Below are 20,083 nucleotides of genomic sequence, written 5' to 3' on the forward strand. Positions count from 1 at the left end.
GGTATTAAGAATGAAGTATAATAGTCATAAGACCGGCCTGGCACGCCAAAATCTAGGGCCAAGGGACTTTGACCATATCGATTTGGGTCTAATAATTATTTCAGCGAGGAAAAGCGTAAAATCTATGCAGCAGGGAGCAAATATGCGGTGACGAGAACGTTGTAGGATTTCAAATAACATTCTACCGAGAACAAGGGGGTCGAAGAAAAGTCTCAGACTGATCTGACCCGATGTCACTATGAATAAGGAAATTAGGATATTCTAGATAGTGATATATATGATACCCATTCGGAAGAACGGAATACACTGTAAATTATATCAGATGGCACAAAAATCAGGAACATCTGATCCTTTTTTCCTTTGTGCTAAAAAGGTTCCTGACCAATGACAGTGAGCTCGTGGCCCATGCCTCGACGCGGGGGACCTAGGGCCTGTTGATCGACACAACGAAAACAGCGTGGTAACCATGCAGAATGGGGTCATGCAGCCACATGCCATGAAAGGAGTTTTTAAGAGGTTCAAAGAAATCCAAGGAAAATGAAAGACTTATAAGCCGGTCAACTCAACCCCAGTCCTGGTTTTTATTTTCTCAAACATGGCGCGTTCTCTACTCCTTGTTGCCCTAAGTCTGGGTGCTGCTGCGATGCCCGCTTCGTCGGGTATGAGCAACATCAAGAATATTGTTGTTTTGGTGCAAGAAAATTTGTCCTTTGACCACTTCGCTGGCGGCCTTGACTATGATGCCAGCATTGATGGCCCTCAGAATCCTGAATTTTGCAATCCTGCCAACGTTTCCATCCCTCAAGTGGACCATGTCTGCGCCAACCCTAATGCGAAGAACATCGCCTCGGAGGACCCCAATCATAGCATTGCGGGTGGTAACATGCAGGTCTTCGGTACCTACCACCCCCTTGCAGGAGCCAAGTCGACCATGAATGGTTTCATCACTGAGCAGCGTACCTCCTACCCAAAAGACGACCTAAAGCGGGCAGCCGAAGCGATAAATTACTTCAAACCAGAACACATCCCCGTCTTCAATACCATCGCTCAGAACTTTGTCTTGTTCGATCGCTGGTTTGCTGCGGTGCCAGGTCCCACAAACCCCAACCGTGCCTACTTGACTTCTGGCACTTCACATGGCCATGGTCGTAATGATGCCGATTTCATGAACTCTGCGCTGCCACAAAAGTCCATTTTTGAGCAGCTATCTGAGAAGGGAATCACTTGGAAGAATTACGAGAACTCGACCCAGTCCAAACCCGCATTTTTGCCAGACGCCATGTTCTATGATTGGACCGCGAAGAATGGCAAAGATAACGTGGTTCCGATTGACCAGTTCTACACTGATGCCAAAGCTGGCAAACTGCCACAATTCACTTGGATCAACCCCGAGTGCTGCTCCTTTATGTCAATGCATCCTCCTTCCCCAATCAATATGGGTGAAAACTTCATCAAGAGCATCTATGAGGCCGTGCGAAACTCTCCACAGTGGAATGAGACCCTCTTCATTCTGACCTGGGATGAACATGGTGGTTTTGCTGATCACGTTTCGCCTCCCACCGACGTCCCCGCTGGCGACAGTTTGACCTATACGGAGAAAGCTCGGGATGGTGAGCAGTACACTTTCCACTTTGATCGTCTCGGGATTCGGGTTCCTGCAGTCTTGATCTCCCCCTGGGTTTCCAAGGGATGGGTCCAGCACAAGCCAACCGACGGGAACGAGTTCACACATACCTCTATCCTCAAATTCGTCTCTGAGCTCTGGGGATTAGAGAGTCTATCCCCGCGCGTGGACTGGTCGGCCTCTTTCGGGAACCTGATCACAAACAACTTCCGAAAGGATACTCCCACGAAGTTGCCGAATGGGGCAAACTTTTAGGTCTTTACTACATATCTTTTGTTAATAGTCGCAGTCCGGAACTCCTACCTTTATGAAATTTAATGACAATGAAAATATAATAACAACGCCTCCCACAAATCCATTGCCGAAAAGTTGCATTTTACCCTTTAAGCCCTGTCCCTGCGTGCTTTGTGTTTTTCAATGAAATAGTACTTTAAGTAGAGGATAAGAGGAATCTCGAAAACGAGCACTGCAACGGACTTGAGAGATATACGAAAACAAAGAGGTCATTTTCATTAACAGCAATATCTTTTTCCACAAAAGACCCCCTTACACGTAAATATCATCAAAGGATCAGTGCAATTACATGCCTCGGCGGGAGAGTTGGGGTAACTACTGAGTTTTGTTTGCTTTCTGACGTCCATCTGACCTGGCCATCACATATGAAGATGTGAATGTCGGGAAGTTTATTTCCCTACATAGAAAGATTTCTACATATTGGTTTAGGTACTGTAGTTATTCAAATTGGGGGCAGGATGACCTCCCGGGGACCTCCCGGGGACACCCCTGTCCAGGTGGGCGGGCAGTGCTCCGATTACATAATCCCAACATCGTGGCCCGGGGACCTCACCTGGGCAGTTCGATAACCTCCTTCTCAAATAATCTATAAACTATCAATATTGTTAGTCAGAGACATAGCAAGATAGGTCACAGAATGTCTGCAGCTGTGTGAGAAACAAGCTTGAGCTGTTTCCACGAATCCAAAAATATTAAGACTACATGCACGATGACCGCAACCACAGGCTATGATAAAGAATCGGTTTGTGCAGAATTGATGGACATAAACGTCCTCAACTATGATGATAGTAGAATCTCTAGTGCATAATACTAGGAGATAACGCCGCCTGGCTCGATGGATAAACTTACGTTAGCTCCGTTGGTTGGAATGTTGATCAACCTCTCCCCGCGGCTCCTGAATAAGTATACGGTTGTATATTGTCCCATTCGCTTATGACCTCTTGATAGAGACATGTGATTCTAATGTCTACATCATTCAGTAGTCTCGACCAAGCCCAACGCATACAAATCTTCGAAAATTGCGTCTTAACATGACATCGTTCAGCGGCGGGACCATCTATACCGATTGGATCTACCCAGCCACGAAGCTTTATCAAACAGGGGAAAGGTAATTCTCCTTTGGTCCTTATCTCTGCCAATGACAGCGGATCCGATACCTGTTATCAACATGGAATTCTCCGAGCCCCCCAGCCCTGCTATGTAGTGATCCCGATCAACATTCCATTTCCCATTTGATCCGCTGAGCGGGGCGGTTCGTGCGCCCACAAAGTGGGCTAAGTCTCGAGGAGACCGTTGTCATTTCTCCGGGCTATTTCTAGAGCGGATCCCGCATCTGATCGTCGCGGCCACGAATCGCAGCAATATTGGAACACCGCGCCTAATACCTCGGCGGGCAGTCAATAATGATATAGAAGACATTATTCATCGCGGACATGTCTATTAGCATTATACGAAGACTTAGGAACTCGAGGAATTACTACAGTACAATCTACTTAGACGCGTGACTTGTGAAACTGACCGTATCAGTACATCTAGGGGGTCAGCATCACATTGTTGGGATCCCAGTCTACCTGGATTCCAGGTATGTGTTTTTGCACCACCTTCCTGGCATGCTGATTGGAAGGATTCTTGTCAGGGAGATTTATTTCGTCATGCAGCTAGCTTCCATTAGCTTATTTCCCTTTCCCACGCCGATCCTGGCTACCCTTTTAAACAGCCGTGTTGAATATAAACCCTTTTCAAAGGAGGGTTTCCCCCGTGGATTTCGGACGTAACAACTTGTACTTCCAGATCCTTACCACGCCCGTGATCACAGACTCGTGATATTTTGCATCATGGAGCCTAAGGAGTATACTCCCAGCTTCACCAGCCGGAGTACATCCTTCATACCTTCCGACCAACAGTCCGACAGCCGGATCATTCTAGACGACGAGAAATTGCCGCCAGTTGATGGAGGTGTCCAAGCATGGCTGTTCCTTATGGCTTCTGCGATGCTCGAGGCTCTTGTTTGGGGTACGTGTTCTTGGTCGAAGATAAATTGTTGTTGAAACTAACACGTGAATAGGTTATGCATTCGCCTTCGGTATCTTTCAAGACTACTATAGTACACACGCGCCATTTAAAGGATCCGATAACATTGCAGTTATTGGTACCTGTGCGATGGTTCGTGAGCAGGATATTCAAGGTTGCCCTTCTCCCGCTAACACAATATACAGGGTATTGCATATTTGATTGCTCCGTTGGCAATCATTTTGATGATCTTAGTGCCAAAGATTGCTCGCTGGGTGTCAACTATAGGAGTTGTTATCATGTGTCTCTCTTTGGCATTGAGCTCCTTTTCCACCAACGTTGTGCATCTTATTTTGTCACAAGGAATTGGATTTGGAATTGGCGGTTGTTTTGCCTATACCCCCACCATCCTATTCATGTCGGAGTGGTTCGATAAACGAAAAGGTCTTGCCTTCGGTATTGTCTGGGTGAGTCACAAAGAATACTTTGCACCCCAAGCTTCTTCTTATGGCAAGTCGAACTGATATATATTATTAGGCCGGGTCTGGTCTGTCCGGTATAGTATTCCCACTTGCCATCCAGTGGCTCCTGAACCAATATGGGATTGAAGCCACGCTTCAAATATCATCAGTGACATTGTTCATTCTTGCCGTGCCTTTCCTCTACTTTCATCGACCGAGATTGCATACAACAGAGATCGCTTATCACCGTCTGAATTTTCGTTTTTTGTACAACAAAGTGTTCATAATTTACCAGCTCGGCAACACTCTCGAGGCAATCGGGTTCTTTCTGCCGACCATCTACCTTCCGACATACGCCCGCAGTCTAGGTGCGAGTGATTACATGGCCTCTCTTACAGTAATCCTCGTCAACTTGTTCACAGTGTTCGGCTCTGTGATCATGGGATTCCTTTCCGACCGATATCACGTCACTACCTGCATCCTGATGTCGACTGTCGGTACCGTTCTCGCAGTGTTTTTCATTTGGGGTTTCGCCGACTCTATCCCCCCTCTATACGTCTTTTGTGTTGCCTATGGGCTCCTCGCGGGTGGTTTCTCCTCCACGTGGGCGGGAGTCTCCAACGAAGTCCAGAAGGCCAATCCATTAGCAGACGCGACTGTCATTTTCCCATTCATGGAAACAGGACGTGGGATTGGCAATGTGGCAAGTGGGCCTCTGAGTGAAGCTCTGCTCAAGGCAGACACCTGGAAAGGACATGCGTTGGGTGCATATGGAACTGGCTACGGGACACTCGTTGTTTGCACCGGTGCAACTGCATTGATCGGTGGCCTTTCTGTAGTGGCCCGTCAGTTTAACTGGATATAAAAACTCTCTGGCAGCATACAACCATGTCCCATGGGCTGGTCAATTGGCGACTAGGGGCTATTCCATAAATTCTGAGAGGTGTCATCTTAGATGAGATCTATGACAGCATAACGGGCGATAAATATATGATTGTGATAATGGCTTATTGATATCTGCAAAAAATAATGCTATATAATGGTACTGCAAAAATCCATGCGCAGATGCTTTACGGTGAAAAAATATAAAATACATGTTGACCAAGATTGATAAATGTGCCGCATGTAAATTTACTTGGCGACCCAGCCCCAGACCCTCCAGTACCATGGCTTGGGAGGATCGACTTCCTTTTGGTATTGCAAGCGACCAGTGTCAATATCGGCATCAGCCACACTGACAAACGACGGACGAACAATGACTTTGTGTCCGATATAGAGCACCACGAAAACGATGGGGCAGATGTAGGCGATGAAGAAGTCGGTCACTTTGAAATGCGGGATGAAAGAAGTAAAGCCCTGGGTGAGGGCGATCAGGATGTTGAAGAACAGACCATACCAAGCGAGATATGGTTGCAAAACGGCCTTATATGGAAGGGTATCGCGAGAAATTCCACGGTTTGCCAATACACGCATAAACGCAATATGACACGCATTGATTGAGGCCCAGGTAATGAAGCCGGCAACACTAGAAAGGTTCACGAGCCAAGTGAAGACTTGTCCGGCGTCATTGGAAACGTTCATGAAACCCAACAAACCAAACAAAGCGGTGAATGTCACACTGATATACGGAACACCGTGCTTGGTCACCCAGCCAAAGCAGGCGGGAGCAAATCCTTCATGTGCCAATCCAGTCAGGACACGACTGCCACTGTACACATTGGAGTTTGCAGCCGATAAGACCACGGACAAGAGAACGCCATTGATCAAGCTTGGAAGAACTTTGACTCCTGCCAAATCAGCCGCGATAACCATCGGCGAGGATGATGCGTTGGTTGTCGCAGTAGTGAGGCGGCTATTGGTGTAGGGGACCACGAGTCCAATAAAGAAAATGGTCAAAACAAAGAAGAAAAGAATTCGAACAAATGTCTTGCGGATTGCTGACGGAACCGTCTTTTGCGGGTTTTCAGTTTCTCCAGCGGCCACACCGACAAGCTCCGTGCCCTGGTAGGAAAATCCGGCTTGGATAAGAACCGCCCAGAAGCCAACGAACTTGCCAATAGACACCGGTAAGTCGGGGCTGTACGAGGCAAACGCTCCAGGCGTGCTCCAGTAGCGGAAGCCTATATATCCCTGCTCACCAACTCCAACGTCGATGCAAATGGCAAAAATGATGAACCCGATAACAGTCGCCACTTTGATAGTTGAGAACCAGAACTCCACTTCGCCGTAAAAGTTGACGGGGAGGAAGTTCATAGCCGTGATAAATACCCAGAACACTCCGATGAAAATGGCGATGTTCAGAGTAGGATCCCAATATTGAATGATGGTACCGGTGGCGGTCAGTTCGACAGCAAATGTGGAGGCCCAATTGAACCAATAGATCCAACCCATGGAGAATCCGAGGCTAGGGTCGATGAGGCGGGCAGCGTAGGACGTGAAGGCACCGGAGATTGGGATGTAAGTTGCCACTTCACCCAGCGAGCTCATGACGGAATAGACGATGGAGCCGACGAACATATAGGCGATCAACGCGCCTGCTGGGCCGGATTGTGCGATAGCAGTACCACTAGAAATAAATAGTCCTATAGAAGTTAGATTTCGGAATTCGTCCAGCCGAAGGCCTGGGGGCAGTAGAGTATACCTGTGCCGATAGTTCCACCTGTCACAGAAGTAAGTTAGCAACTCCCGTTACCAATTTTGATCAAGGAAGTCAAGCCATACCAATTGCAATCATCTGTAGATGTCTGCTTTTCAGCTTGCGCTTCAGTTCCCCAGGGTTGGGGTTCGCGGAGTGATTTTGCTCGGCATCGGACTTCTTAGTGTCTTGGAAAGCATTGTCCGTATCCGACTCTGCAGAGATCGCATTTGCAGAGGCTTTGGTATCATCGTGTGCCGCGGGGGCATCTTGAGCGGCCATGTCGGGCATGGCAGGGCCACGGGGTATCCGATTGAGATGGGGGGGTTGTATAAGACGATGTTATCACAACATTTATGGATCAAGATTGTCTGGGGTTCAATGTTCAGAGATTTTTCTGCAGAGCTTGGGTTCGGTGCGGCTCCGAAAAGAGATCCATGGGTGGAGCAAAATGGGAAAAATCTTAAATGTTTTAGGTAAGTGGCGTCATGCTACCCGGAAAGGAAGGATCGAACGAAGCGTATGTTAGTAGTACCTCCATGGGAAGTATTTATGATAATAAGGTACACGATTTATATAGAAAGATACTACCAAAATAAAGTATAGATCTCCAAGAGCTACTTAAGGCGAAGTATACCTTGAAAAGCTTAACGATCAAACTACGTACTCGACGATCCATATATAACTACATCTCTAAATATGATCAAGCTACAATGCGCACATCGTATATATTCATCAAAAGCTTAGGTGGTATAGGTCATACAATATTCCACACTGTACAATGTTGTACAACTTCCATAACGGGAAAAGCTCGGGAGAATTGAAAATTACGGCCTGGAAAGTCAGGCAATAACTAGGGCCAAACTCAACGTCATTCTAAAGCCTGAGATACCAGGCCATAAGGCTCCAATATCAACCCCCCAACTTAGAGCGAGTTTATATTTGTGTTTACGGAAAATTCTACCCGAAATCTCATCTGAAACAGCCATGTCACCTACCCTAGCACTACGTAATTTAATTCCAGTGACTAGGTAGGATGTTGATGCGGTTTTGGTCGCACTTCTGTCAGACTGGTCTGGTCCCGACCTTAACTCGGTCAGGGGTCAGATCAAATCTTGGCCTTCGAGGTCCCAACATTTTCCATGTCCTTTTTCTTTGGGCCAGCAAATCCAAATATGTATGCCCCAATCTTGCGCATCTGGATCTCCTCTGCGCCTTCCGTGATGCGATATCGACGGAAATGACGATATATATGCTCAAAGGGGTGGTGGCGAGAGTATCCATCGCCCCCGTGAATCTGATCGATTAGTCATGTCACAGCAATCAGCCGGGTGTGCACATACCTGAATTGCTCGGTCGGCAGCTTGACAGCATAATCGATTTGCCCAGAAGTTACACATGGCCACCTGATCGGAAAGACGGCGCTCAATTTCAACCCACGGCGGCCGCTGGGTTTCAGACGACTGGCACTCCGCGACAATACGATCCATCTCCCAGCTTGTCTTCAAGATAAACAGTCGCAACATCTCCACTTGTGTCATCAATTCAACGACCGGGAACTGAATAGCCTGATTATCAGCCAGAGTCTTCCCCTCTCCCCATATCTTCCGTGCCCGTGCGCGCTCGATGCTTCGGTCCAGGCAGTATCGTGCCGCCCCGCAGGAGCTGGCTGCTTGACGAATTCTATTCTCATGCACAAATGTTTGGGCGATGGCTAGTCCCTGGTCGACCGATCCCAAAACCGCCGATCCGGGAACCCATACACTATCCAGTTCCACTGTTGCGTGGTCGGTGGGCATGTTCAATGTCCACTCATAACTAACGATGCGAACCCCTTTTGTGTCACGAGGAACTAAAAATGCAGTAATGCCTTGTGATGATCCTGCTTGGCCAGATGTTCGCGCAAATATGAGAAAGTGGGTACAGTGATGCGCCCCTGTCTGCCACTTCTTTATCCCCGTGATTTCAAACCCTCCCCGAATTTGACGAGCGCTAGTAGACATGAATGTTGCATCACTTCCGTGGTCAGGCTCAGTAAGACCGAATGTCGTTCGGAACTCTCCTCGCAGACGTGCAGGAATCAAGGTATCTTTTTGTTGTTGATTGCCAAAATGGTGGAGCATCAAAACATCCGGGAAATTTCCAACGATGCTATGCTCATTCTGTAAATCATTGGCCAGTCCCAAACCACCACCGTACACAGGATTCGAGGCCAAGTGATAGCGAATGGCGGACATCCATAAGTTCGCATCTGGGTGTGAGTTTCCCCCATAGATCTTGGGAAGAGCGAATCGATAAAAGCCCGAGGAGTCAGCGAGATTACGCGCCTTACCTGCCGTCTATATTAGCCATGCCCATCTATCAACTTTGTTAAACTGACCTAATAACTCTTCCCATTCCTTTCGTGGATTCCCATTATTTTCCCACTCGGTCCGTGCATACTCACGACGGTGATCGAAGAAGCGATTATTATCCTCGAAATGTTGCAATGGGAGAATAGTTGAGTGAATAAAAGAATCTATTGATTCTAAATGAGCTTTGAGATCTACTGGCAAGTCGAAATTCATGACGTGGTTACCGACAATGGTAGGTCTTGCAGGCTACCTACATCCATTAGCAAGTATGAAATCCACGGTTTCCCCGCATTCGGACCTCGGCGATCACGCATATCTCCGTTGAATACCCGAGCATGTCTGCACAAGAATTTACCACGTTTTTACTTTGCAGATGGGGACAAGCTGTGGAAAGAAAACCCCCCTACGAATGCTAGACAACCCTGGCACGGAAGCACGGGAGCTAAGAAAATGCCGAGGGGACGGGACTTGTTTCCGGCGCCTCCCTCCTAACCCTGCCCCTGCAGAGGCTTGCACGATTCCAAAAAAAATCTAGGATGTGCATCATCTTGAAATACGAGTGGTTGGCGGAATCAAACCTGTTTGATGGAGATGAGTGGTGTGTAATATGACATAAATGACTACGACCCGTGAACGGGGGATTCGTGTGGAATCCCCCTATCTTACCTCCTACGACATTTTGGGAGAAGTACCGTGCACTTAGGATTTGTTTACACGGCTGCTTATTTGCTGTGATTGTGCCGTGCGTATCAGCGAAGGAGGTGCCATGCTTAAGGTTCTGAGCGTATCTCGTGGCTCATGATTCAGTACGGAGTAGGGGACCGCATTTCCGCTAAGCATCAATGATATTCCTCTTTGTGAGAGTTTCCGAGTTTGAACTTTGGACAAAGGCGTTGTCTGTGGGTTCTCCTTTTTTGACAGTTCCCGCTATTCCCAATTGGGAAATGTCACCCTAACTTCATCACGGCATCTCTGCCAATTCACTTTGAAGGCAATACAGCGGGATGAAGATGCGAACAACTCCCTTCCATTAGTGTATACCATCATCATTATTCTCTTAACTCCTGGGTCTTCAGCTGTCGGTAGTCTTAACGCTTTGTCCCTCGGGGATGGGATGGGATGGATCCGTGAAGGTTCCACCGAGGCACCGTGCCCTCAAATGGGGCTTGGAAGTCACTAATCCGAACCTTTTCTAAGAAGTGAAATGGATGATCCTGAACTCTGGACGCATCGTTCAGACCCACGAGCGACCTACTGACCTTATGATCGGCTATTTCTCTTGTCACGGATGTGCCGCGATAGGACGCAGAAGATTGCAACTGCACGGGGCCCTAGATGTTCTTATTTTGCTCCTTTTCCATCCACAAAGGGTGCACGCGGCATGTTACCGACAGTATGGCTTCCAATCACCGTTTTGCATTTAGATGGCCTAGTTGCACAATGTACTTTGTACTTTGTACTTCTTGACAGGTGTGGGGCGAGAATTCAAGAAGGTGTGAAACGACCGCCGACCGTGAACTAGAAGAATGGCTCTTTTTGCGTCTTTTCTCGGCCACAATCTGTTTTCCTCTCTCCCCAAATTCACGGACAATGGAATTGTGGAATGCGGTTATCGCACAGCCCATCGTGGCCATTGCCGTGGTTGGAGTTACCTATGGAGTGTGGTTGACAGCGTATCGGCTATGGTTCTCACCAATTGCTCATTTTCCTGGACCAAAACTGGCCGGTTTGACAATGTGGTATGAGTTCTACTACGATTCGTTCCTCGAAGGCCAGTACACTTTTCGAATCGCTGAGATGCATCGCAAATACGGCCCCATTGTGAGAATCAGTCCCTTTGAACTGCACATCGACGATCCAGAGTACTATGAAGTCTTATACTCTCGGGATACACCGAGGGACAAATACATACATTTGACTGGCATGTTTGGGGCACCGGCCTCTTCTTTCGGAACAGTCGATCACCGCCGCCATCGGATACGTCGACAACCTATGAACCCATTCTTTTCTCAGCAGCGGATTCGACACTTGGAGCCTATGATCCGCAGAATGATTGATAAACTGTCCAAAGGAATGCGAGATTGGAAGGGGAGAAATACACCGCTGCATATTTATCATGCGTTCAATGCCTACACGACAGACGTAGTTGCGGAATATACTATGGGTGAATCGTTCCATTATTTGGATGACCCTGATTTCACACCACAGTGGTCGAAGACGATTGAGGCAATCGTGCGGGTCGGAACTCAATTCAAACAGTTTCGCTGGGTCTTCACCCTGTTCGAGCTGCTTCCACGGTGGCTGGTTATGATTATCAATCCTCACATCAGCCTGGTGGTTGATCAGAGACTCGAAAGTTTACGACTAGCGAAATTGGTCATTGAGAGTCAAGCCGCGGATGGGAATTTGACAGATGATAAGGCTAGTGTGCCGAAAGGTACATTGTTTCACGCGTTGCTAGACAGCAAGCTTCCCTCGGAGGAGAAGGCAGCCGGCCGTTTGAGTCAAGAGGTTTTCACTGTCATCTCGGCAGGAGGAGAAACAACTGCGAAGAATTTGGCGACACTCACCTTCCATCTACTTAACAACCCAGACAAGCTACAAAGGCTACGGGACGAGCTCAACCGACTTGACCCCGATGGAACAGCGACGTTGGTAGAATACGAAGCTATGCCGTACCTTGTAAGTTTCTCCATTCGCAGTGTCGAGCTTATGAAATGCCAAATATCTGACAATATAGTAGACTTCTGTTATGCTGGAGGGCCTAAGGTATGTAAAACTTTTGTCTTTTAGCTCCGCTGGGGCTACTTTACTATTTGTCTATCTAACATTCATGAAGAATCACCAACGCTGTAGGAACAAGGCTTCAACGCAGCTCTCCAGATCAAGTCATGATTTACAAGGACTGGGTCATTCCTCCTGGGGTAAGCTATTTTTATCCACTTGTTTGTTGTTTCTCCGGTCCTGTTTTGACGATATACACCAGACAAATGTCGGGATGACCGGCCTATTTATCCACCACGATGAAGATATTTTCCCAGACGCGCACAGCTTTGTTCCAGAGCGATGGATGGACCCAGCGAAGAGAAAAGGCCTCGAAAAGTATCTGGTTTCTTTTAGCAAGGGATCAAGACAGTGCATTGGCATCCCGTATGTGGATATCCTCTGAGTGTTCAATTTCAATTGTGTACTAACATCTTTTGACTAGCCTCGCACGTGCGGAGATTATTTTAGCAATCGCCACCATTTTCCGGGAATTTGAGATGGAGCTCTACGAGACTACAGTGGATGATGTTCGAACTGCAAGAGATCTGTTTGTTGGTCAACCGCGCAAAGGAAGTCAGGGCGTTCGCGTTATGATAAAGGGTGTGAATGGACATCCTGGTCAGAGTGAAAAGTCCCTATGAAGGCTCTTTGGTTTTGTTCTCTATTGGTGAATACTTGTCCGATTCTAAGCGAGCGCCATGAACAAGTGGAGTAGAAGAGTGCTACCGAAGGCTAGCTCATTGCAATCATACAAGTTACGCCAAAATTCCAAAACCCTCTGATGGATCTTTCTCATCTGGGGCTGGTCTAGCGGATAGATTAGGTGCAAATCAGGGATATAAGCGGCTACCAGCCTCGATGTAAACCATGTATGTCATCGGCTTTTTGATCTCAAACGTAAAGCGCATGGGGGATCTACACGACAAGAATAGAAATGGAAGTGGATATGTCCGTCCTTGAATTATACATATATTATTTGCCCTCCTATGATCGATCGATATTTCCAAGGTTCGAAAACCAGCCGCGCTCTGGCCAGGGGCGCGTGGTCAGGCTTTCAACCCCTTACTTTGGTTTGCATTCTCCGCCCCTCGACGGTTGGTAACAAAATACTCCGTAATCGGTGGATTTCAGGATGTGGAGGCAAAATATGAAATCCAGCAGGGGAAAAAAAAAGAAAACCTCACGGGCCAGAACCGACAAGCCGGAAGGTTCTCAGCTGGGTCCTAGGATCGCCAGATCACCCTAATTCTCCGAACCTCCGGCCTCGGGCTTAACATAATCTGCGATCTTCCAAATCAGAGTTATTAACTCCCTATTGGGTTTTAAGTGGAATTTTTTATTGTAGTCTATGCATGGATGATAATTTTTAGGCATAGGTTTAGCTTCGTGGCGTCAAGCCCGCCTCAAATGCCTACACTATATGGTAATATCTCCAACCAACCGGCTATGGCCTGTGTCTTTGAGATTAGATCTTGTATTATTTTTTATTTAATCTCAAAAGCCGGTGATAGCCATTTCCTCCTTGGGGTTCAACGCGGGCCAAAGGACTGTAAGCGTCTCACCTTTTTGGTCATTCACCTTGAAATGGACCTCACGTTTCAGATACAGCGCTATGTGAGACAATATTCACCTCCTTTGTATCACAGCAGATATGCTCTCTCATAAATTGCTCCCATTCGAGCATGGTGTAACATCTTCCATGAATCCTGATGCACCTCGTACCAGGACTCTGGGGATCAGCCTTCAGTTCATGGATGCGATGAAAATACCCTTGAACTTCTGTCTGCATGTCCGCATGTCGATACACATGTTGTGAAAGCTTTAAGTTGCTATGACCTTAGAACTTGTCACACCTGAAAATTAGACATGCAAAATTGAGAGTACCCAACGAATCACCATGTAGGGTCATCTCCAAGAATGTTATGGATCATGTTCCAAGGGAGAGGTATACAGGCGCGGTGATACCAAACCACGCGCTTTCCTGGCCTTTTTCCCTGGATCTAATTTCGAATAGAACTATGTTTCCTCGAGCCTGAAGTCTGTTTAGATGTGCTCATGGGAATGGTTCGAGCCAATTGATAGGTTGCTGTATTGCATCCAGTTCCAGTGCAAGAACAAAGTACATATTTGCCCTTGGTAGCTTCTCAACGATTCTCTATCTGTGCAATTGTCCGCAGCCATAACGAATATTGTTTTTTTGATTATATTGTGATGCTTAAAATGCATCCAACCCACAATTACCGACACTCCCGTCGGTCTGCTTGTGATCGTTGTCGCGGGCAGAAATTGCGATGCGAGCGCGATCATATGAACGGCATGTCTTGTGAGCGATGCCTTAAGGCCCAAGAAATATGTATCACAAGTATAAACCAGCCTGCACCGGTCATCCTACCCTCAAACCATGGGCAGAGTCAAGTTGCCCGAGATGACCGTGAGAGCCAAAGATTCAATCAAAGGCATGAATCGATGTCTATTCTTCACAAATTATCCGGCCCAAGAGTGAAGAAGTCATTGCATTCTCCAACCGCAATCTCAGCAAGGCACAATATGAAAGAGCATCACTACTGGGGAGGAGTAGCGTCAATGCCAGTTTCTCCTGAAGGCAATTTCCTTCCATCCTCAGGGGACATTGGGTTTAATATGCCCCTAGACTTTGGAAAAATCATGCCTCCTGTTGAGCCATGGGGTCATCATCAGCCAAACTGGTCAAGCGATGCGTATAACTTGGTAAGCCAAACCCGAAGGGGAATAACGCCATTCAGCTACTGACTGTCAACCACTATAGCCTCCCGATTGGATACCATCGGATCAACTATATCCTTACGAGACAAATTCTTGTTTTCCCTCTATTTTTACTAGTGATGCTCCACCAGGCGCCAGTCAGGCTACTGAGGTGGCAATCTCTCAGCATTTTGAACCTAAGCATCTCAACTACGGCGAAAACCAATCCCTCTTTGCAGTAAAGGACCTGCCGGATCCTGCGTGGGTAAATCACACAACCCTTCCGACTACAAGCAATCCTCTCCCAATGAAAACAAGCCATGAAGCTCTCTACTCTACGCAGGATATTCGCAGGAGTCTCTTGAGATTGAAAATGGGACTTCTTGATGGTTTGGAGCTGTTCGAGACTGGATCAATGCCACTGGAATCTTCATCCCTTTTCTACGAAAATTCTAATTTGTCAATTGAAACACTCGACCTTCCAATATATCGCCTGCTTGATCACTCGTCGTGGCTTTTGGCAATTGTTCGCTCTTCGTGTGGTACACCGGAAGAGAGCTTGGATGCTACACTTGCTCCACAACGATCTGAATCGGAGAACAGCGGATATGAAGACTCTTCGTTTATCCTTCCGCGCACTGGTGACAATAGCTTGGATGATGATATCACCACAGTATCCCCACATGATTCTGGTTATCATACGGCGACGACATCTCCGGATCGAATAATGCCTCCCACAATCCGGAAATGCGATATAACGCTGTGGCTCGGCATATTGGAGGCACATTGCTCATTAGTTTGCATATATCGCGCTGTTTTCATGCGCTTGTACCAGCTCTTTCTCATCATTCCTCCTGTTGATGCAGCGACAATTCTGTTGTTGCCAAAAGTACGGTTCGGGGAGTTTCATTTAGATGGAAATCTCATTACTCAAGTTCAATTATTGGTTGAGTTTAGCGCAACAATGATGGGCAAACTTGACCGGGCACTTAAATTGCGACCAAGTTCAGCTCAACCACAAAAGGATCGAGGGTTTGATCCATCAGAAATAGGCCACCAGAAGGATTGGTCAACATCGATCCGCGACATTGTCCTGGCACAAGAACAAGATCCCTGTGAGATGTCTCTGATGCAAATAATGGAGTGTTTACGGCAGCTTGTTAAAGACCCAGTCATTATCTAATTATATGGTCTATCATTATTCTCGACGCTTTCTAAAAGGATTTACTTGCTAGCTTTTAGGACCTAGCAATGTAGAATAACCAAGTTATAAGTTAATAAGAACGATAGTAACGTATTGATCACATAAGGAAAGGTTGAGATAGGTAGAGTTCAATACTGCTTACTCACACTCACGATCATTTCAAATTGGGTGTACAAAGGACGATGTACGGCTACCACGCGAGTGAGCAACCAGCCATATTGAATTGGGAATGGAAACCGCATCGCATTCGATTCTTTTCAATCCAAGATCATGGTATTGACGGGCCGTCCAGTCTTTGCAATAATGGATACCTGCACTAAGCTTCCCCTGCATTTTCGGACACCGAGTCCGAGTCCGATCTTGATTTAGAATCTATATAAAGATTCCTGGATGATAACGTAGAGCATATTCTCTACTGTTAAAAGGAACGATTAGTCTCACAACCAAAGAGAGATACATCTCACAAAAAGAAGAAAATAGTCATCCCAACTTATTTTCCAAATCTGAACCCTTGACGATGGCTGCACCCAATTTCAAAGACATTCCTGATCTTACTGGAACGTGGGTATTGGTATGTTATCTCCATTTTATTAGTTCCCTGACACAAGTTTTGATATGATGATCAGAACCGAAAACTGTCAACCGACCCAGATGAAATTATGGTCTTGGTAAGAGCATAGTGAACGGAGAAATTTGCTTTGCTTTACTAAGAAACAATAGCAAGGTGTACCTTGGGTTGTCCGAAAAGTCTTGCGGCACGCCCGCCTTTCCCTGCAAATCTGCCAGACCACTTCCACGTGCATAGATGAAAAATGCGATGAAGGTTCTGTTCTGGCCGACAAGTCGAACTCAGTCACAAGTCTTCGTATCACACAAACTGTCAATCCAGGTGGATTTGACAGCGAAGGAAGTTATCTGGTCGATGGAAGCAAGCAAGACCTTTCGCTGCCTATCTTCGGAGATATTCAAATGCAGCTCGAATTCATCGACAAATCTCATGTCCTAGAAGACTCCACCCGCAAAATCGTGGAGGTAGCTAGCTTGACCAACATAGTCATTCAAGAATTGGCTCTGAATTCGTCAAAGGGGTGGGATGCGGAAGTGATTTGGGGATTTGAGGAGCTCGAGGGAAAGAAACATCTCACTCGAAACATTAGGACCACCAAAGAGGAGAAGAAGGTTATTGCGAAGATGGTTTACGATGGCCCAAATTAGATCTCATTTACTCTCTGTGTTGATAATTCTATATTTTCAACGGAAATCGCATCTTGAAGGTACCATGGAAACAATATTAACAGTATCCTTCTAAAATGACGCGCTTGTATAATCCTTTGATTCTAATATAAATTGCAATTTCTCTCCTCAAATAGGACATAATGGCGCGTTCTACGTCTGAATTCTGTAACAATGCCTAGCAAATATAGCTAAACGGAACCCGACGAGATAAATTGCTGATATAAAAATCAATCGAAAGCTCGATCACGACGACAAACTAACGAGAGCAGTACAAGGCAAAATGTATATTCATCAAAACATATATTTTCTCAAATAGTAAGAGTTCGGCTATGGTTCTCTCAGACCTCAAGCTCAATGCAACCATTCATGTTGTTATCATAGGGACAAGAAGCTTCTTCCCCGAAACCTTTCCATTTCGCAACATGTCCAAACCCTCCAAAATTCCTTCAAATCTGCCTGGAATGGTTTGAATTGGGCATGGTTTAAGCTTCCCATTTTCAATCAATTCTTGGAGTTCTACGTACCACGACCGAGCCCACACTCCAATCTCTGGTTGAGGTGGAATACCGTAAGGGTCTGGAAGCTCGACACCTCGTCCAGAGATGGCGCCACCCATAACCAGCTCGTGCTTGATTGTCTTTCGCGAGCAAAGACTTTCTTGATATTGCTCAAGTGCACAGTATCGTCCTCCAGTACGACCGATGGCTGCATAGCACATTCGCAGTGTCTTGGCTTCCGCAAAGGGGTCGAGGACATAGCGCAAGGTGTTTTTTGTGGCCGCTCGAATGTCTTCAGCACAAGTGGGAGAGTTGTAGTCAAAGACAAGATCTGCCCCGTAGGATGTCACCAAGTCGCGGTTGTGAGGGGAGCATGTTGTGATTACCCGGTGGCCGCAGCTAAGCACGATGGATCAGTTACTTGAACAAAAAGCGAAAGGAAGGAAATGGTTTACTTACAGCTTCACCATCTGAATTGCAAGTAGTCCTATAGTGCTACCACCGCCGTATACCAGAACATCCTCCGCCTTGGGGGCGGGTGTGAGTAGTGTTCCGGGCAATCGAAGTGACCAAAACAGAGCCACCCCAAGCGTCGCAATTGCGGTTCCGGAGAGGGAAGGTGCATTGACTAGCTCCATTCCCTTAGGAACATGGAAAGTAAAATCCGGTTCAGTTCGAATGTACTCGCAATAGGCTCCCGATGTTGGATCTGACATATTTGAGCCTTGAACGGCGCCGAAAGCCTGGTCTCCAATATGGAATCGTCCCTGTGCAGCAACTTTGCTTCCCACAGCAACTACTGTACCTGAAAAGTCACACCCATCCCAGAGCCCCGGGGTCGGGAACCGCAATGGCATCTTGAAATCACACGGGTTAAGGGCCACAGCAGCAGTCTTCACCAACATTTGATGGGGATCGAGTTCTGGGATAGGCAGACCATGAGTGATTTGAAGAATCCCGCCTGCATGTTGAATGATTCCGGTCTGGGTAGAGGGTAATTTATCCTGAGATGCCATGTTTAGATCGTAATACAATGCTGGTAGAATTGTAACTGCTTATAAACTTGGAAGACTCATTTATATAGAACGGCCGTACGACATAGATGAGAAGGATAACAATCACACGACAAGACCCGAAAAAAGAGACCAAAATAGACACTCGACTTTCTAGGCATTTATTGTTTGATGGGTTTAAAATCGGCCACTCTGGTCGATGTTGCAACCTCTCTGCCTTCATATGGAAAGATTGGGCGAGATATACCCGGGGTAGTAACTGGACTCTAGGGTCCGCAGGAATAAGTAGAACTTCCTATTTGTACAGATTCATAGTTCATTCTTCATGATCATAACATGGAACTGGGGTTAGTCCGACGCTAACCAGAAATCGTAACACCCTACAAATGCAATATTAGGGCTGCCAGTGAAGTATGGTCTTTCTTACGCCTTCTCCTGCATATAATATGCATTGTGTTGTATCACAGGAGTACATTTCAACCCAGGCTGCGTTGATCATTTCCATTAGACAACTTCCGAGGTTGTGATTCTATCTGTTTCCATTACAATTGAGGGGTTAGCTACAGGGGTGGAAATGAAGTCCATGGGTATGGGATCAGGTTCCAGGAATAAAGAGATTGACCAGCATTAGAATTAACCTCGCGAGAATTCTTAGTATCAGCTTTGCAAAATATTCCACTCTCAATACATCCCATAATATACTTTCATCGGTAGTATAGTAGATATATATAGTGGTAGGTATCAAGAGAAGTGGGCTCGCCGTATGCATTGCTTATACTTGTGCTGAATCAATACATTAAATATGCACCGTGAAGTAAAGGAAGTCCACTTTTAATTTGGAGAAAAATAGAGAAGGGGAAATATAATGATCATAGCTTGTTTGTACGGCATAGAAAGCTACCGTCGACATGATCTGATCATTCCCATTACGAGATAAAACAATATATTCGTCCAATTCAAAAGAACTGGAATCATAATCTCCTGAGGACCAATACTTCCTGGCATTGGCTGGCGGGGTTAATCAAAATAAATGTCATTCAAATTCCCGATGCTGACTGCATTGTTGGGTCTTGGTGGTGGAGATCGGCAAAGAAAAAGAAAAGAAAGAACAGGGAGAAAGAGATTAAGAGGACTCTCCCAGGGCTTCCAATTTGTATGGCTACTAGGGCTAACTAATATTATATAGTATTCCGTCTAGTTAATTGCTATCTATGGAGGTTGGCGTTGATATATGAAGAGATGATCTGAGTCATGGGAGTATCCATTTG

The 20,083-nt window shown here is 46.4% G+C and overlaps 8 protein-coding genes across 8 annotated transcripts; 5 read left to right on the forward strand and 3 right to left on the reverse strand.

Annotated features, from left to right (window-relative positions):
• Positions 1-595: 595 nt before the first annotated feature.
• On the forward strand, positions 596-1,879 carry N7517_006409 (putative phosphatidylglycerol specific phospholipase; the record flags this gene model as incomplete). The annotated part of the gene is made up of 1 exon (XM_056724139.1): positions 596-1,879. One exon carries the CDS (start codon positions 596-598, stop codon positions 1,877-1,879), a length of 1,284 nt encoding a protein of 427 aa, XP_056580389.1.
• Positions 1,880-3,753: 1,874 nt separating this feature from the next.
• Positions 3,754-5,254, forward strand: N7517_006410 (Major facilitator superfamily domain general substrate transporter; the record flags this gene model as incomplete). The annotated part of the gene is made up of 4 exons (XM_056724140.1): positions 3,754-3,931; positions 3,984-4,081; positions 4,135-4,395; positions 4,466-5,254. 4 exons carry the CDS (start codon positions 3,754-3,756, stop codon positions 5,252-5,254), a joined length of 1,326 nt encoding a protein of 441 aa, XP_056580390.1.
• A 266-nt stretch (positions 5,255-5,520) lies between these two features.
• N7517_006411 (Amino acid permease) lies at positions 5,521-7,315 on the reverse strand (the record flags this gene model as incomplete). The annotated part of the gene is made up of 3 exons (XM_056724141.1): positions 5,521-6,971; positions 7,031-7,048; positions 7,111-7,315. The coding sequence occupies 3 exons, from the start codon at positions 7,313-7,315 to the stop codon at positions 5,521-5,523; spliced, it is 1,674 nt and encodes a 557-aa protein (XP_056580391.1).
• An 817-nt stretch (positions 7,316-8,132) lies between these two features.
• Positions 8,133-9,591, reverse strand: N7517_006412 (acyl-CoA dehydrogenase family protein; the record flags this gene model as incomplete). The annotated part of the gene is made up of 3 exons (XM_056724142.1): positions 8,133-8,321; positions 8,368-9,356; positions 9,405-9,591. 3 exons carry the CDS (start codon positions 9,589-9,591, stop codon positions 8,133-8,135), a joined length of 1,365 nt encoding a protein of 454 aa, XP_056580392.1.
• A 1,377-nt stretch (positions 9,592-10,968) lies between these two features.
• On the forward strand, positions 10,969-12,785 carry N7517_006413 (cytochrome P450; the record flags this gene model as incomplete). The annotated part of the gene is made up of 5 exons (XM_056724143.1): positions 10,969-12,060; positions 12,122-12,147; positions 12,218-12,302; positions 12,365-12,528; positions 12,587-12,785. 5 exons carry the CDS (start codon positions 10,969-10,971, stop codon positions 12,783-12,785), a joined length of 1,566 nt encoding a protein of 521 aa, XP_056580393.1.
• A 1,579-nt stretch (positions 12,786-14,364) lies between these two features.
• On the forward strand, positions 14,365-16,048 carry N7517_006414 (Zn(II)2Cys6 transcription factor domain-containing protein; the record flags this gene model as incomplete). Its single annotated transcript, XM_056724144.1, has 2 exons — positions 14,365-14,871; positions 14,930-16,048. 2 exons carry the CDS (start codon positions 14,365-14,367, stop codon positions 16,046-16,048), a joined length of 1,626 nt encoding a protein of 541 aa, XP_056580394.1.
• Positions 16,049-16,586: 538 nt separating this feature from the next.
• N7517_006415 (uncharacterized protein) lies at positions 16,587-17,284 on the forward strand (the record flags this gene model as incomplete). Its single annotated transcript, XM_056724145.1, has 3 exons — positions 16,587-16,640; positions 16,696-16,737; positions 16,790-17,284. 3 exons carry the CDS (start codon positions 16,587-16,589, stop codon positions 17,282-17,284), a joined length of 591 nt encoding a protein of 196 aa, XP_056580395.1.
• Positions 17,285-17,669: 385 nt separating this feature from the next.
• Positions 17,670-18,818, reverse strand: N7517_006416 (zinc-binding alcohol dehydrogenase family protein; the record flags this gene model as incomplete). The annotated part of the gene is made up of 2 exons (XM_056724146.1): positions 17,670-18,201; positions 18,262-18,818. The coding sequence occupies 2 exons, from the start codon at positions 18,816-18,818 to the stop codon at positions 17,670-17,672; spliced, it is 1,089 nt and encodes a 362-aa protein (XP_056580396.1).
• Between the last annotated feature and the right edge of the window lie 1,265 nt (positions 18,819-20,083).

The sequence above is a fragment of the Penicillium concentricum genome, assembly GCF_028827145.1.
Source record: "Penicillium concentricum strain IBT 3081 chromosome Unknown utg000002l_segment0_segment0, whole genome shotgun sequence".
Lineage (NCBI taxonomy): Eukaryota > Fungi > Ascomycota > Eurotiomycetes > Eurotiales > Aspergillaceae > Penicillium > Penicillium concentricum.